At 35.2% G+C, this 17,307-nt stretch overlaps 1 protein-coding gene across 1 annotated transcript; it reads right to left on the reverse strand.

Moving 5' to 3' along the window:
- Positions 1–1,581: 1,581 nt before the first annotated feature.
- LOC141298252 (protein HID1-like) lies at positions 1,582–15,863 on the reverse strand. Its single transcript, XM_073828763.1, has 19 exons — positions 15,749–15,863; positions 14,637–14,786; positions 13,871–14,041; positions 13,267–13,380; positions 12,459–12,565; positions 11,006–11,119; positions 10,665–10,917; positions 9,906–9,962; positions 9,595–9,735; positions 9,414–9,504; positions 6,377–6,528; positions 5,904–5,982; positions 5,657–5,821; positions 5,224–5,466; positions 3,865–4,013; positions 3,701–3,778; positions 3,463–3,554; positions 2,862–3,020; positions 1,582–2,116 (listed from the first exon to the last, which is right to left on the reverse strand). The coding sequence occupies exons 1-19, from the start codon at positions 15,812–15,814 to the stop codon at positions 2,053–2,055; spliced, it is 2,445 nt and encodes an 814-aa protein (XP_073684864.1). The 5' UTR covers positions 15,815–15,863; the 3' UTR covers positions 1,582–2,052.
- Positions 15,864–17,307: the final 1,444 nt, after the last annotated feature.

Here is a 17,307-nt window from a genome sequence, read left to right on the forward strand (position 1 = left end):
GTGTTGTGGGTAATGCAAGTTACGTTATAATATTACTTTTTCCAAGTAACTAGTACAGTAACGCATTACATTTTAATTGACATGAAAATATTATTACTTTTCAAATAAGTAACGCCAGTTACTTTTTCTCCCATTTATTGATTAAAAGCTCTCCTGTCCCCATGTTGAGAGAAATTGTGAGTAAGATATTACTTTAGTTCTAGAACATGCATTAATTCATCTCACTCACTAAAAAAACAGATAGTCTTCTTCAAAATGAATAAAAACAATGAAATTCAACACAAACCTGCAATAATTAAATATGTTAAATTATACAAATATCCTTTATGTATTTAATCCCATTTTATTAACCAATGTTTTACTGATGTCCTTCAATGATCCAATTCATCCATACTAATAAGCAAAAATTACTCAAGATAATCTAACATTTGTTTTCCTTTCTTTTATTGCTGAAGAATTGATTTTTTCTTCTGCGGTCTACCCTACAGACCTGAATTTACTTTTCTCTAAGCCTGAGGCTTTTGGTGTAAAAAGGCTTTTACATTTGGCAAAAATAGAACTTTTTATTTTAAAAACAAGCAAGCCCTGTCCAGATTTAAAAAGTAACACAAAAGTAACGCATAACTTAATTAGTTACTTTTTAACTCAATATTGTAATGCATTACTTTTAAAAGTAACTTTCCCCAACACTGCTGTTGACTATTGCTAAAAATATACCTGTGCTACTTATGACTGGTTTTGTGGTCCAGGGTCACAAAAACACAGGATACAATGTAATGATTTGACGAGAATGGCAATAATTTTTAGAAAAGAACAAACAAAATGAGTAGATGGGTATGTCCTGTATTTATTCAATAAAATAAATCTATATAAAAATTATATATTTTATATTTTCATCCAGCCTGTAAACTTTTATTATTCTCCTTTGAGGGGTCATACATTCTCGCTGCAGTTGAGAAACTTAATATACAACAAACATTGAACTAACCCAATCTAAACAGAGCCAAACCCTGCTGTGACCTCAGCATAACCTTTGTTTTGGGATGACATTGCAAATCACTTATGTCCTCCCTTCTAAGTGTAGAAACACCTTTGAACCACAACAATTTGTGACCCTGGATAATTTTTTGAAATTTATATTTCTACATCACCCAAAGCTGAATAAATAAGCTTTCCACTGATTTTTTTTTTTTTTTTGGATAGTACAATATTTGGCCGAGATACTATTTGAAAATCTGCAATCTGAGGGTGCCAAAAATGTAAATATTGAGAAAATTGCCTTTAAAGTTGTCCAAATGAAGTCCTTAGCAATGCATATTACTAATCAAAAATTACCTTTTGATATAAATTTACGATAGGAAATGTACAAAATATCTTCATGGAATCTGATCTTTACTTAATATCCTAACGATTTTTGGCATAAAAGAAAAATGGATCATTCTAACCTATACAATGTTGGCTATTGCTACAAATATACCCCTGCTACTTACGACTTGTTTTGTGGTCCAGGGTCACATTTCTGATGTATTAAATGAAGTCTCATGCTGCATTTATCTCATTAAAAATATCCTGTTTTATTCAGAGACATAATATTGGCTATTCAGCGATTATGCAATATTTCATGTTGATTTGGGCAGGTTTCTGACCTGTATTAGTTTTGCATACAAAAAAGTAGACAAAATTGGCATTCAAGAGTTTTTATAGTACTTCTATACATGCAGCATTAGCAGCTTTTATATGATTAAGTTCTTGCTTCAGTTTATATACAGAGTTCATTCACACCCCTCCACACACAGAACACTAATACAGTAAAAAAAACAATATAAACACACACTCCTCTCATTCCTCATGAGGTCAGAGACCTGACGGTTAGTGTATGTGTCCGTACTCATGGACTGAGGAAGCAGAATGTGTCAGAAATAACAGAACAGTTTGATTAGGTAGTGTAAATTCATTCATTCATTCAAAGAAAATGTCAAAAAAAAAAAACTAACTGAATGACATTTTTAGAGAAATCAAGTCAGTTTTGTTGAGTTGCTTCTTTCTGTGTTATTAAATTCTCTGGATCTCAAACAGCTTGACATCAGTGTCATACCAAACAGGAGGATCCACGTTACTGAAATGAGAAAAAAACAGCAACTTTTATCCTGTTTTATTAGATATTAGCCATATTTCAATATATAAAAGTGACTCTGGACCACAAAATCAGTCTTAACTAGCATGCGTTTAGTTGTAGCAATAGCCAACAGTGTATGGGTCAAAATGATCAATTATTCTTTTATGCCAAAAATCTTTAGGATATTAAGTAAAGATCATGTTCCATTAAGATATTTTGTAAATTTCCTACCATAAGTAATATGCATGGCTAAGAACTGACAAAAGGGAACACATAAACCTCATATTTGAGGGGAAATTAACTTTTAGTACAGTTTTGAATTTTTTTTGTATTTTAGTATGTTTTAGTATGCAAGTTAAAATTCTATAATGTGATGTGGTTGCTACCTAAACTAATATGCATGGCTAAGAAATTTATTTGGACAACTTTTTAAAGGTGATTTTCTCAATATTTAGAATTGTTTTGCACCCTCAGATTCCAGATTTTTCAATAATTGTATCTCAGCTAAATATTCTCATATCCTAACACACCATACATCAATGGAAAGCTTATTTATTCCGCCTTTAGATTATGTATTAATCTCAGTTTTAAAAAACCGACCCTTATGACAGGTTTCATTGTCCAGGGTCACAAATACATAGAACACATCACATTGATAAAGTCTGATCAACTGATTTGTGAGACTTTCTATACTGAGTGTAGCTCCCACTTTGTCCTGTAGAGGGAGACAAAGCACAGGACTCACCGCAAGTAGATGATGCCCCACATGTACGTACGGAACCACAGAGCCGTGCCCTCATTGGCCTGGTACTTGCGGATGAGGATGGGATGAGGAACCGGCAACAAACCCACCAGAGTCCCGTGCTGCAGAAACTTCAGGATCTCAGTCTCATCCGTCAAACCTCTACAAGAACAACAAGAGCTCACTTAGTGTGAACCTCTTTATTACACATACTTTAGAAACCAAAATCTGGGACAGAAATATCATTTAAACCTGACAATTAACAGACTTTTAGGACTGTGAGACATTTAAAACAACGTAATGATATAAAGTGAAGAAATATTTTTGATTAATCAAATATATGATGCACTTTGAAACATCTCGAATCATGCTTTTGAATGATATAAAAAAAAAAAAATACTATTTCTTAAAATTTGTTAACTTTTCACTTATTATGCTAGTAATAGGATTTGTAAGTAAATTATTTGGATTAAATTAGAACAGAAGAATTTTTGCTAGTCGTCTCAGATGTTTGGTGCCACTTTTGTTGTGTCATGTGTAAAACCATCAGTCTGGATTGCCAGGTTCATCAGTATTAAATGATAAATATGTGTATGTGTCTTACTTGTCTATGCAGATTTTCTCCACCTGAGGCACCAGCACCTGTAGGAGTCTCATTATAGTCTGCAGAGGAAGTTTGCTCTTCCAGGAGAGGACCTGAAAGAGAACACACAGGGATGTGGATGTGATAAGCATAAACGTTTCGGAGAGGAAAACATTTTTTTTTCTGACTGTCTCATAAATATTGCAGTGCATACAAAGTCCTCACAAGCTTTGGTCTATAATTTGGTTTTATGACTGACCCAGTCTGGAGAAGGAGCCCAGTCTGATGAAGACGACACACGTTTCTGACTCCCATCAAAATCTTCTTTTTCAGACTTCTAACAAAAAAAAAAAAAAAAAAAACTGAAATAAACCGGATAAAGTAATGTAGATTAAATGCCAGGGTCATCAGTGATGCTTGTACCTTGTCATCTTCACCTGAGGTTGGCTCAGCGTCTCTGACTTGTGTCTCAGAGCTGTGATCTGATTGGTCGTGGGCTGGGTCACTCTGCTGCAGTAACAGGGTCATTCCATCCTCAGAAATCTGTGATGTCTCTGTTAGTTTATCAATGCCTACAACAAAATAAACCAAACATGAACATTTTTGTTAATGCCATGTCAGCAGATCAGAGAGAGAGATTTCAAAAAGACATTCAGGTGATAATTTTAAAATACATTATTTAAACATCTCTAAATAAAACAGAATTTAAATAAACCAACAAACAAGCTGTTAAATTACCAATACCAGCAACACTAGAGGTTTCCATCCAAAGTTGCAAAATAGTGCTTAAAACATTTTTAAATAAAGCACTCTTTCCATCCCAGGTGTTTAGAGCACAAAACTATGACTTATTATTAAAACTACTATTATTATTATTGTTAAAGTTGCTTAAGTTGTTGCACCTCAAATAATTTATTCAGTAAATGTGACCCTGGACAACAAAACCAGTCATAAGTGTATTTTTTTTAAATTGAGATTTATACATTATCTGAAAGCTCGATAATACTAATAAATAAGCTTTCCATTGATGTATGGTTGTTTGGAGAAAGCAATATTTGTGAGATATGAAAAAAAAACTGTCCAAATGAAGTTCTTAGCAATGCATATTACTAATCCAAAATTAGGTTTTGATATGTTTAAGGTAGGAAATTTACAAAATATCTCAATGAAGCATGATCTTTACTTAATATCCTAATATTTTTGCCATAAAATAAAAATAGATACTTTTGACCCATACAATGTTCTTCTGGATATTGCTACAAATATACCTGCTACTTAAGACCAGGTTCAGGTCTCAAATGTGTTTTCATCGTAGTTTATGTACATGTTTTCTTTTTGGATAAAAAAAAAAAAATCTGTCTCTATAGCATACATATGTCTTTTTATGCACATTTTACGATTTTATACACTGGATACATCATTTCCATCCAGACTTTTTATGCCATATCCTAAAACTGGCATAAAGATTCATAATTAACAAATTGTGGTGCACAGAGTTTTAATATGCAGCTGTTTGAGTAAGACTCAAGAGTTTTAGAAAATTGGAATACTTAAATTAAATTAAGTGTCTGTTCTTTATAAAAAGCTATAAAAAGACATGCAATATTGTACACAAGTCATATCTCCAATGCACTGGATACATCATTTCCATCCAGACTTTTTATGCCATATCCTAAAATTTGCATAAAAATGTGGATGGAAACAACTACTAAACTCTTAATAGTCAACATACTGAGGTGGAACAGTGCAATAATGTATACTGAAGTGGGTTACAGTACATACGTGGCATGGCCTTTAAGCTTGCGTTCAGAGTGCCTGTTTGAACCGGTGTGATTTTATATGGTCCTTCACTACAGGCAGTGTTGTATGGGTTGTTGGTCTCCATGAAGGCAGCATTATGGGTGCTGTTGCTCCTGCTTTTCTTCTGCAGGGCTTTCTGGATCGAGTTGATGTCTGTAGGCAGGTTGGCCAGCTGGTGAAAGACGTTGCGCTTGCGGATGATGCCGTACACCAGGTTACAGTTACCTGATTTTTGAAGACAGAAATGAATGCTATGCTTATAAAAACTACACTCAACAAATATTTGATTTTATTGTAAAATCTGAGTTGCAAGAAAGTAGAGCATTGTGTACCAAGGCTACATTATTTGCATTCTGCTTTTATTAGTGATTTGAATTAAGAACTGCCACCATGACTTTGCCAACTGCACACTTACCATCAAACTGGTACTGGATGATGTTGTTAAAAACTTCTAGCAAAAAGAAAACCAGGTGATGGGTAACAGGTGAGCAGAACAGGTACCACGGGCTTGAGAAAACTTCCAGCAAGTGTAGTAGTTTGTTGGCTGCTACCATAGACAGACTTTTCAGGTAAGGAGACACTGAAAAAAAACAACAACAGCAAAATTCATCAGGAAGTGAATACAATCTCTCAAAACATTTGTACTTTATAAACTTGCTTACCATTGACTATAATAGTGAGCAGACAGTCATAGAGGGGCTGCAGTCGCTGGTGTCCACTGGTGATGATTTTATGAAAAACCTGTCAAATCCAAAAATAAATAAAAATGTTTGCATTTTAATGCTCATGCAAACCAGTTCTCAAATTTTATTAGCTTATATTCCTATGAATGCATGAACCGAAAAGATGCACACATTGAATGCAACTCGAGTTGCTTTCAATAAAGACATCAGCTAAATGCATGAATGAAAATATTCATTAAAGATGCATGTTTAACATGCAGCTGTGTGAGTGGGACTCAAGAGTTTTACAAAATGGGAAGACTTCAATTAAATGTAGGGTCTGTTCTTTATAAAAAGACTCCAAAAGACATTGCACACAAGTCATATGGACTAATTTTACTGCGTTTTTAAAATTGCCAACATCTCCAATATGATGTAACAAAGGCACACAAGTTTATCTGTGTTCATCTCACCACTATCAGCAGGTCAGCATGAGTCCCAGCGAACACTGAAATATCCATTGGCACTCTCACAGTGTATGGTTTATTCAGACGCACTCCAAAATTCCTCTCTCCACTTAACAGCAACAAGATGAACACACCAATATGCACCAGACCGACACGTGCTGCGAACAAATACATATGCTGATTTTTATCACATCCTACAGTTCAGAAAAATAAGACACCACAAAAAAAGAAATGGGCAATATATTGAATAAAAGAAAAGTACATTAAAATAATTTGAAAATATGCACTCAAGAATTTAGTTCAAACCATCTTATATGACCCTGGACCATAAAACTAGTCATAAGGGTCGATTTTGAAAATTTGAAATTGAGATTTATACATCATCTGAAAGCTGATAAATAAGATTTCCATTGCATGGTTTGTAAGGATATGACAATATTTGGCCGAGATATAGGCTTGCCACGATAGACGGTGTTGACGGTGTTACCGGTTTTAAGACGCAACACCGATGACATCACTTTTCCACCGTGACACCGTCCCCACATTTGTTTTTTTAAGCATTCGTTTTTTTATTAAATATCTATTTGAATTAAATGGGAAATATAATTCTAAATAATTTACTTAAGACGAGAGCATGCACTATAATTAAAAACTGAACATAGCTACAATGCGTCATATTTCATTTATCACGTGAGGAGAACAAGAGGAGTCAAATCTACAGAAAGAGAACGGCGGACGATTTAGTGTCAAAACGCAATGCAAAAGCGCCTGTTTGGCAATATTTTGGCTTCAAACCAAAGGCAAAAAGGTAACCTGAAAACGTTAATGAGGCAATCTGCAATCTTTGCCTGACAAAGGTGGCAGCATCTGGAGGAAACCTTCAAGCGCAGCCCCGACTGCTGACTTGTCATTTTTGTAGCCTAATGTCATTTTGGAAGTTTTTCTTTTATATTCGTTTCTTGTTCATTCGTTTAATCTTATTTCAACTTTGTGCAATTTATTTATTTATCTTTCTATTTTATTTTCTTATTCGTTTTAAAAACATTCTAACATAGGCTACGTAATAGGGATGTTAACCGATGACCGTTTGACCGGTGGTTGACTGTATCAACGTTAACCGGTCAAAGTTGTCGGTAGTCGGTTAAAAAAAAAAGTGCCGGTGCGTCTTTTACGCATTCTGAAGATGCCTGTTTTATCCATTGGTTTTATCATGTTGCAGTCTATTAGGCAACATTCCACATAAGATGGGCTTAGATTTGGAAATACATTACATCTACATTTCAGTGGTAACCGATAAGGTGATGATGATCATCATCTTTCTTTATTATGGTTAGCACTACCTCAACTAAAGCGGCGTCTCTTCGGAGCTGTCATTTTCTTAAATGAGCCGTGGCAATGTTTCAAATGAGCTTCTAACCTAGACAAACGCCTTTATTTTCAAAGCGATCACCTTGTACCCAAACCATTTGAAACTAAGGAGCCATTTGTCCTACGATTACATACAACAAGCTCTTCGGCGCCGCGTTTGCGGGACTCATGTTTCGCGCTGTAGGGGATTTTAAAAAAGTGACGTGAGTGGCAGTGTGTGTGTGTGTGTGTGTGTGTGTGTGTGCGGGAGGCAGAGCGGCAGAGAGAGGCCGCGATCACACCGAACGCGTTTTTGCAGTTGGAGGCGCCTCTTTTGAATGGTTTTCTGTTGGCAGTGAGCGTTCTACGCGCTGCTTATGTGCCCCAGGCGCCTCGCGTTTTCGCTGCCTGCTGCGCCTCGCGTTTTTGCATGAGCGCTCTGAGCGCGTGAAGTTGAAAAAAAAATCAACTCTGAGCGGAAAAACGCCCAACGTCATTCGCGTTCTTTTCCATTGTCCAATCGAATGAATGGAGAGGCGGGCCTTCTGTTGTGGTGACGGAATTTTACGGGTTGCTTAAAAAGTCCGGAGACTGCAAGAAATAGAGGAGAAACCTTTTGTGTCTATCGTGGGTAACCTGGAGCTGTATTATTTAGGGTTTCTGCTAATATGACAGTTTACTTAACAGCATAAAACTAAGATTTTAGAGTGCTCGCGCTATAATCCTTTGATTTGACTGACAGGACAGCTGTTTCGGTCGTTGCTTAGCATAAAAAAAACGCAGCACGCTCTTTTATTAAAAGTCACCAAAAAAAAGGCAGTGCTGTGCGCATCGCGTTTTTAGAACTAAAAGACGCGTTCCGTGTGATCGCGGCCAGATGCGACAGAGTTGCGAAATTGCAGGCGCGGCTCGAAATGGCTGTTATTTCAAATAGCGTACCATATTTTAAACTAATCGGTTAACCGGTTTCAACCGGCTAATGAGGCTCGGTGGTCGGTCAAGAAATTTTTTCGTTTTCGCCATCCCTACTACGTAATAAACGTTCTATGGTTGTTTGTTTGGTTCCAACTTCCACAGTTTTTTCAACCTGTAGCATTGTTGTGTTTTTTTTTCCGTTATGTTAATAAAAGTTCTGTGTTTAATATCAGTGTTTTTTTTTTGTTGCAGTTTCGTTGTCGTCCATTCAAACAATTGATGCCGAATTGCCAATTCCCGCGAAACTGAAAGTGAAAGTATAATACGCACGCATTTATAAGCTATTTAAAAACAGAAAAAAAGAGGAAACCCCCACCGGTGTTGTCACATGTCGATTAACTGGTGGGGAAATTTCCTCATCATCACAACCCTACCGAGACGCAACCATTTAAAAATCTGAATATCAAAATATTGAGAAAATCACCTTTAAAGTTGTCCAAATTAATTTCTTAGCAATGCATATTACGAATGAAAAATTAAAGTTTTTATATATTTATGGTAGGGAATTTAAAAACTATCTTCATGGATCTTAATGATTTTTGGCATAAAAGAAAAATTGATCATTTTGACCCATGCAAATATACCCATGCTACTTAAAACTGCCTTTGTGGTCCAGGATCACATATTATTTAACCAAAAATGTCTTGAAGTACAATAAATATTAATGTAAAAATCTATGATTTGTTTTGTACGCGTAACCCCGAATGGTCCAGATACTCACACTGATTGGCGCGAGCGTCATTCAGATAGAACAGAATTGGTACCAGAATATCCAGCACGTCACTGCTCTTCAACACATAGAACAGGAACTTCTAAAACACAGAGATAAAGAAATTTGAGTCCTGAATTATTCTTATTTCATATTTTATTGTAAAATAAAATAAAACACCACGAGGTGGCACCTTGTTGAGGTCACAGAGTTTCCAGAAAAGCACCAGCAGCTCCTGATGAAACTGGATTTTCTTGCAGGAATGGGGAAGGTATGTCTGCAGCAGGGGGTTGTTGAGCAGCCGTCCGATTCCTCGCAAGATAAAATTAAAATCCTACAGGCAAAAAATATATGCATTTTGAAAAATATAGGTATTATTACTATAAACATAATATGTGAGGATACCGATCATTTACAGTGTTTAAACGTCTACTGTATGTGTAAGGTAGGAGTCGAGGGCTGTTGCACTTGATTTAGGAAGGTTGTGAAGTGTTTGTGTCTCACCTCTTCTCTATGAATTCGAGACAGGTAGTTTACAAACAGGTTTTCGCCTCTTGTTAACTGAAACATATCATGAGAAAAAACATGATACTTTTTCACACAAGATGTAGGATGCCATTTAAGGAAATGTAAGTTAAAACCATTTCATTCATCACTGAAAAAACAAAACAAAACAAAAACAAACTATTTTGGGCAATATTTTTATTTACCCTGCATTATTTGTGCTTACAGTATCATGCATGTTTTATTGCAGTATCAGTGCACGTTTAATTCATTGAGTTAGATTCAGTTATCATTTTGAAAATAAATAGCTTTTGCATTTTTCTCTCAATTTTGCATTAAAACATTAATTTTTGGATTTCATCATAGTTGGCATCAATTTGCATTGTGGGATATTGTATTTTACGAAAATTTTTGAGTTTAGGATGCTTGTCTAAAGATTTTAGTCTGTAATATTGTTTAAGGATGTTTAAAAGTAACAATCCCACAATGTTTGCAAAATGATAAAAAGATAACTTTTACATAACATTAAGAAATGTAATGTTTTGAATATTTAGACAACATTTAGAAATAACCTAAATGTTCTAATAATGTTTTTCAAATGTTTTTACTCTTCAGAGAACATTCAGAAATGTTATTTTCATAATGGAAACTAGGCAGAATGTTCAAAAACATTTAAAAAAAAAAATTTTCAGACAAGATTTAGGAAAGTTTTCATGTTACCTGGGATTCTATTCTGAACACATTTGTGTGTCTCGTTACCTGACATCCTTCAGCCATTGTGTTCTTGTTGTAATCAGCAGAGCAGTTATCAGCATTGGTGCTCAGGTTCGGGCTGGTGTTTGAGTTATCGATGAGCTCTTGCTCCAATGAAACGATCAGTGTCTGAAGCGCCAGCTCTGATAAAACTCCACGCTGGTCAGAGAACATCAGGTGATTGTAGGGGATACCGTACCCGACTGGATCATACGCACATACCACGTTAAGAAGAGAGGTGAAAAGTGGCAGGGCATGTCTGACAGAGAGAGAGAAAGAGCAAACTTTAATTGCTGCATCACCAACGAATGACGTGAATGACAACAAATGAGCGCATGTGTGGTTACCGGTTATCTCTAGAGCAAAAGAATGAGACCCAGGGATTGAGTTTATGCGTTTCAGATGGAGACTGGTACATTTCTTCTGAGAAACATGTCAATAAAAGCTTCAACAACTCTGCCCTAAGAGAGAAAATAAGATTGTGAAAGACATATAATTGCCAACATTTTCAATCATCAAGGATGCAGTAAATTGATTATAAATGAGAGCAAGGACATTTATAAAGTTTCTATTTTAAATAAATGCCGTTTTTTGAACTTTCTATTGATTAAAGAGTTTCCACAAAAATATGAAGCAGCACAACTGTTTTTAACATTAACAATAATTAGGAATTGTTTCTTGAGCAGAAAATCGTCATATTAGAATGATTTCTAAAGGATCATGTGACACTGAAGACTGGAGTAATGATGCTAAAAATTCAATTTTGATCACAGGAATGAATTTGATTTTATAATGTATTCAGATAGAAAACATCAATTATATGTGTTGCGACAATATTTCACAATATTACTGCTTTTACTGTATTTTGATCAATTTTGGTCAGCATGGAAGCCTTTTTTTAACCTCAAAATTGTGAATAATTTTAACAAAATAAGAGAGATCATACACAATGCATGTTATTTTATATTTAGTACTGTCCTGAGGATGACATTTTACATAAAAGATGTTTACATATAGTCAAAAATAGCTTAAAAAAATGTAAATAACCCCTTTCAAAAATTTGGAAACCCTTGGTTCTTAATACTGTGTGTGGTTACCTGAATGATCTATGACTGATCTCTTTTTTGTTTTGTGATGGTTGTTCATGATGAAAGTTTCAAATATTCACTGTTGCTCCAGAAGGAAAGACAATGCATTAAGAGCTGAGGGTGAAAACCCAAATTTTTGTATCATTTTCTCCCATTTAGTACTGCCCTTCGGAAGCAAAAGAAGATACTTGCATGTTTCCCAGAATACAAATTAAGTACAATTTACCTTGATCTTTAAATTCAAAATGTTTTGACCCCCGGTGTTTCCTTCTGGAGCATCAGTGAATGTTTGAACCTTTTTTCAATAGTTGTGTTTGAGTCCCTCAATTGTCCTCAGTGTGAAAAGATGGATCTCTAAATCATACAGCCACTGCTGGAAAGAGTTAAATATGCAAAAGATGCTGGAAAACTGAAGAATCTGCTGGACCTGGAGGATTTTTCTGAAGAACAGTGCTCAGTTTAACTGTTCAGAACAAACAAGGGACTCATGAGATCAGGGGGTTATTTTAATAATTTCAACTTTCATCTTTTTATGTAAAATATCTTATTTAGGACAGTGCTAAATAAAATAATAACATGCATTTTATATGATCTCTTATTTTGTTAAAATTATTCACATTGTCAAGAGGCTCCCAAACTTTCGCATGCCGCTGTATATGTGATAAGTGTAGTAAAGAGGGCCAGGGTAGTAAGAAGTGAGCAGATCTCTGACCTGTTGGAGTCATGTGTGTGATTGAGAGGCGGAGTCTGAGCAAATCCAACGCCAGCTTCCCAGATGAACTCACAGCTGTCTATGGACCGGATATCAGAAGGGCCATCCTGAAAACATATAGCCTACATAAGTCATGTTCAAGTAAACAATTTGTATTTATTAATTTTACACATAGATGAAAAGAAATTGTGTTCTCAAACTCAAAGGTTTGTGAGGGAAGTACATAGTGTTTGTTCATTGATGAAAAGCTATGAATTAATTAAATCATATTTTAAAAACGTTTAGTAAAACAGTAAAAGTTCATTTATTTGTTCACATGCATGTCATGTGAAATCTGAGAAATGCCAACATGTCAAATTATTGAAAAACTAACTTACGATCTCATGGGTACTTTAAGTAAATTTTTTAAATCAAAAAAAGTTTGGCAGAGAAAAAAAAAAAATCATGCAAGGAACAAATTTATCTTTAAAATATTTACCCTAAATGCAGTGCAAGTTGCTTTGGATAAAGCAAATCTAAATAAAGCAACTCATGAGATATAAATGTTTAAACACATTTGTAAAAAAAAATCTTTGCCAGATTTCTGTGCCATTATTTTAATGAGCAACCATTTTGCTGGATGGCATTTTCATAAATTTCAGACAAACCTGATTTTACATTAACATTAACTAATGTTGGTCACTTCTGATGGTCTCTTTCTTTCTAAACAGGGGTTTCTTAGCCAGACCAAGTAATATGGATCTGATTTTATTAGTTAAAACCCCTGCCAGACTAGAAAGTACTGATATAGAAACAGAAAGAGGGTTACCGCAGCGGTCCTGCTGTTGCTCTCGACAGTGAAGTCTGGACAGAAAAGCAGATCAGAAATAGCTGTGAGGAGAGATTCTGCCAACGGCCGTGTGCACTCCTCATCGCTTTCATCCTACGTCAACACACAGAGACAAATCACAATTTCATTTTTAAAATCACAAATTCTTACATATTTTGAAACTTTAGGAATTCAAGCTGGTCTGACAAAGTGTTTGAGGAGCTATTGGCTTTCTGAAGAGTTTCATGCACACAATCACATCATCAATACACTCTTTCTGCTCTGTTCATGTCTTTAATCACAGGATATTTAATACGCCGTCGTTCTTTGAGACAGAGACAATCAGAGCAGTGTTTAGGCGGGTAACAGGAGACCATAAAAATGCACTCCAGAACAAACTCTCTTACACACATAGCTCATGTTTTAAACAAAAGTTCGAGCTAGGCAAAGCTTTGCTGTGTATCTTCTTAAAAACTGCTTGGACAGCTCATGTTTGCCGGTGACGTTTTGGGAGTGTGTGCAAACTGCACGTTTTACTTTAGTGCATATTCAAACATTTGGAGAGGTAAGAACTTTGATGAAAGCAATTTTGAAATTTCTTTACCACAGATTTGCCCACTTTTGGCACGGTGGACCAGAAGAATCCACGCCAGTCTGGATCCTCAAAGATATACGGCAGAATCCGAGTCAACAGACGAGTGCAGCTCAGTACGGCCTGTCTGTCTCTCTCACACACACAACCTGAGTCGGCATTCAACACGAGCCTTTCCACTGCCTGCAAAAAAAAAAAAAAAAAAAAAGCACAAGTTATTACTCAAGACAGCTCAAAAAATGCCCGATTTTGTTTTTTGATGACAACATCAAAAAAAAAAAAAAAAAAAAAAAAAAAAAAAACTCTGGAATATTTGCTAACCAAATAAGATCAAACGAAAAAAAACAAAAATAAAGTTTTATGTGGATAAACTTTCACTTTTAGATTAAAATTATTTTTCACGCTGCTGTGCTTAAGCAATATTTATGCATATTCAAGTAAATTCTGTCACAAAAGTGTGCATGAATATATTTTATCAATGTATTTGAAACTAAAATGAAATTGAAATTAAATGAAAAAAAAAAAGTTTAAAGCCTCAGCAAATAACTAGGTCAAAAAGGTATCACACTAAATTTTTAAATACTTGAAAAACAAAAGCAAACAAAAAAAAAAGGAAAAATAATATGCATTTTCTGAAATGTGTATGCATCTGGTTCGAGTCAAAACAGACCTAAATACATGTATGGTAACTTGAGAGTCATGTTATTGTCACATGTTGAGGTCACATGATCACTTTTTTCCCTCATTATTGATCTCTGTTATGGGACACAGACTGTACCTTGTAACAGAGGGTTGCCAGATTGGATGGAGACTCCTCTCTCACAGCACGGATCTCGGCAGCAGGAACCAGAGCGAAAATATCCTGTGCCGTCAAGTTGATGTCAGTCCAGAACTGGTCCCAAAACACATCCTCAGAGGCCTCTACAGGCTACAAAAATCACAAGGGTCTTTTTTTATTTAAAAGTACAAATGACAAAATCATAACCTTTCAGAACTCGCATATTTTGCTGATTATTGCTGCTGAAAACAGTCAATTATTGTCATGTTCTGGACGGTACTAATCGGTCTGACTGGGAAAAAAATACGGAACAAAAAAAGGAGTTTGTGATTGGCCAAACTGAACCAGGATTTCCAGGGCAAGAATCTTGACAACATTCGAGTTTGTTCTTATTATTATGCCCTTTCCTGCTTACTAAGTCCTTCTCTGTATGATTAAGCAGCTTCAATTAGCATAAATTAGCAGAACAACTTATTCAGTAGTACATTAATGAATTAATTCATGTTGTTGTTTACATCCAAGTATCGCCAATATGGCTACGCATCTGGGAAACTCACCAAATCGTGACCAAATCGTGACCAAATTCTCACTATTTGTCAAAAATGTAAAACATGTTGATGGTCCGAAATGCTTAATTTACTAACAAAATACAAAATATAACATTGTTTCCTTTATTTTTACCATTCTTTTTTACAGAAAAGGGTGTTAACAGAATTATAGCAATTATAATTAACGAGAAAGTAATTAAAACAGAGAAAAAAATGTCAGTTTCAGAAAAGCAGGTCAGTTTCAACGTAAATGAGCATCTCCGTTAAAACTTTAAGAAATTAGAAAGCAGACTGAATGTAAATAAAACAGCATGAATGCACACAGCTGTCACATGTATAAAGTTTTTGATTCTCTCTAGTGTGAATGCTTGATATTAAATGATGATTAAAAACCAACAATTTAATATTCAAAGAAACTTTAAATGTCCAAAGGAGTGTCTAAAGTTTAATATTATTAGATATTATAAGCGACAATATTCCATCTGTTACACTTTAACAGCGCGTTGTTTCTAACCCACATAAACGCTTATAAAAGCCACATACATCAAATAAAATAAACCTGACCTGTGTTTTGGTTGTAAGTTGTATCACCGTTTTTCTGAAGTGCAGTTTGGAGTCTGAATTACCCATCTCTCTCTGATCTGTCCACCGCGCACCTGTGGCGCAGGTGAACACGACGCCAAATTACCACTTCTACTACGGCAAAGGCTTAGCTCATGAATATTAATTACGCTGCACTGACGTTGACGTTAACCTGTATGGCGCATCCAATCACCTTATGTTTTAATATTTGAGATTCGCTGATTCGCCAGCTGCCTAGGCGCCCATTTCAACCGTTAGCCAATCAGATTGGCCGAGTGAACGAGCGTCCCGTTACGTCATTAATATACATGAGAGAAGGCGTAGCCATAGTAGGAATCGTTTGTTCGTGACCAGGATGCAAGCATCGTATTTTTCCGGGTGTGTAAAGTAAATATTTGCCCAAAGATTACTCTTTAAAAGTCGAGTACCTTAAGCATACTGTGAATTAATATTAAGCTGTTGCTTTAAAGGTGCGGCTGACATTGAATACAATGGAAGTGTCCTCAGAAAAACACGTACCACCATCCATTGTGTTTATTTTATTAGTCTGCGCTATGCCATACATTGTGATTTAAATACAGTAAGCACACAATTAGTACTTTTTTCTACCCACTGTAAGTATATATCTCTCTTGAATGTGTTTAACATAGAAAAACCACATGATGTAATTGTGGATATTGATTTATGCACCATTATTTAAATGCTGCATATAGCAAAATCCATAACGTTGGTGTAATTTAGATAGTAGCAGCGTAGTTATTGGCTAGAACTTAAATAAACATACTTTACTTGGAATTTAGCATTACTGGGTATGTAAATACTTATAATGCTGTGAGTTTGTGTAAGTTTGGCTCCATATGTAGGAGTATATTTGTTGTTCCTCAATATTTATGAGCTCACAAAAGCTGTTGGGATAATAATGATACAAGAATCAGACATGATTGATTGATTGATTGATTGACTGATATGAAGCATAACATTGGCCTGGTTACAGGTTACTGATTTACCTCATTCCACAAGTAGAAATGTTCATTTTACCCTGCAATTTTGTGTTCTTAAGCTGAGATTCAGTAACATGTCGCTGTTAACGGTGATACTCAAACTGTTTTTGCTTTGACATTTCAAAATGGCAGAAGAATCACCAATGTTTGGCCAATTATTACAAGCAAAATATGTTTATATGTCCATAGTTTTTAAATCCAAAATTCACGCAGAAAAAAAATTGCATGCTTTACTTGGAATAGTCTTGTTTACATGCAATTGACTTAATTTGAATAAACTCATGTGTGCATGCTCATTTCACACAGTATGTGTTTAAAACCAGGAAAGAAAAACTCATCTGATTACATGATACACACAACACTGAGTGAGAGGAAAATGAGCAGTCAGCATATTAAATCAGATGTTTTCATGTAATTTGCAGTGGTAAGTGGCAATTTTATTTATGTCTATGTTGCTGCTTTGTTGCATTTAAAGAGCCAGTCTATGTTTGGAAAATTATACTACTCTTATTTTTCTGCAATATTAGTACTTTAAGTATG

The sequence above is a fragment of the Garra rufa genome, chromosome 22 (assembly GCF_049309525.1).
Source record: "Garra rufa chromosome 22, GarRuf1.0, whole genome shotgun sequence".
NCBI classification, from domain to species: domain Eukaryota; kingdom Metazoa; phylum Chordata; class Actinopteri; order Cypriniformes; family Cyprinidae; genus Garra; species Garra rufa.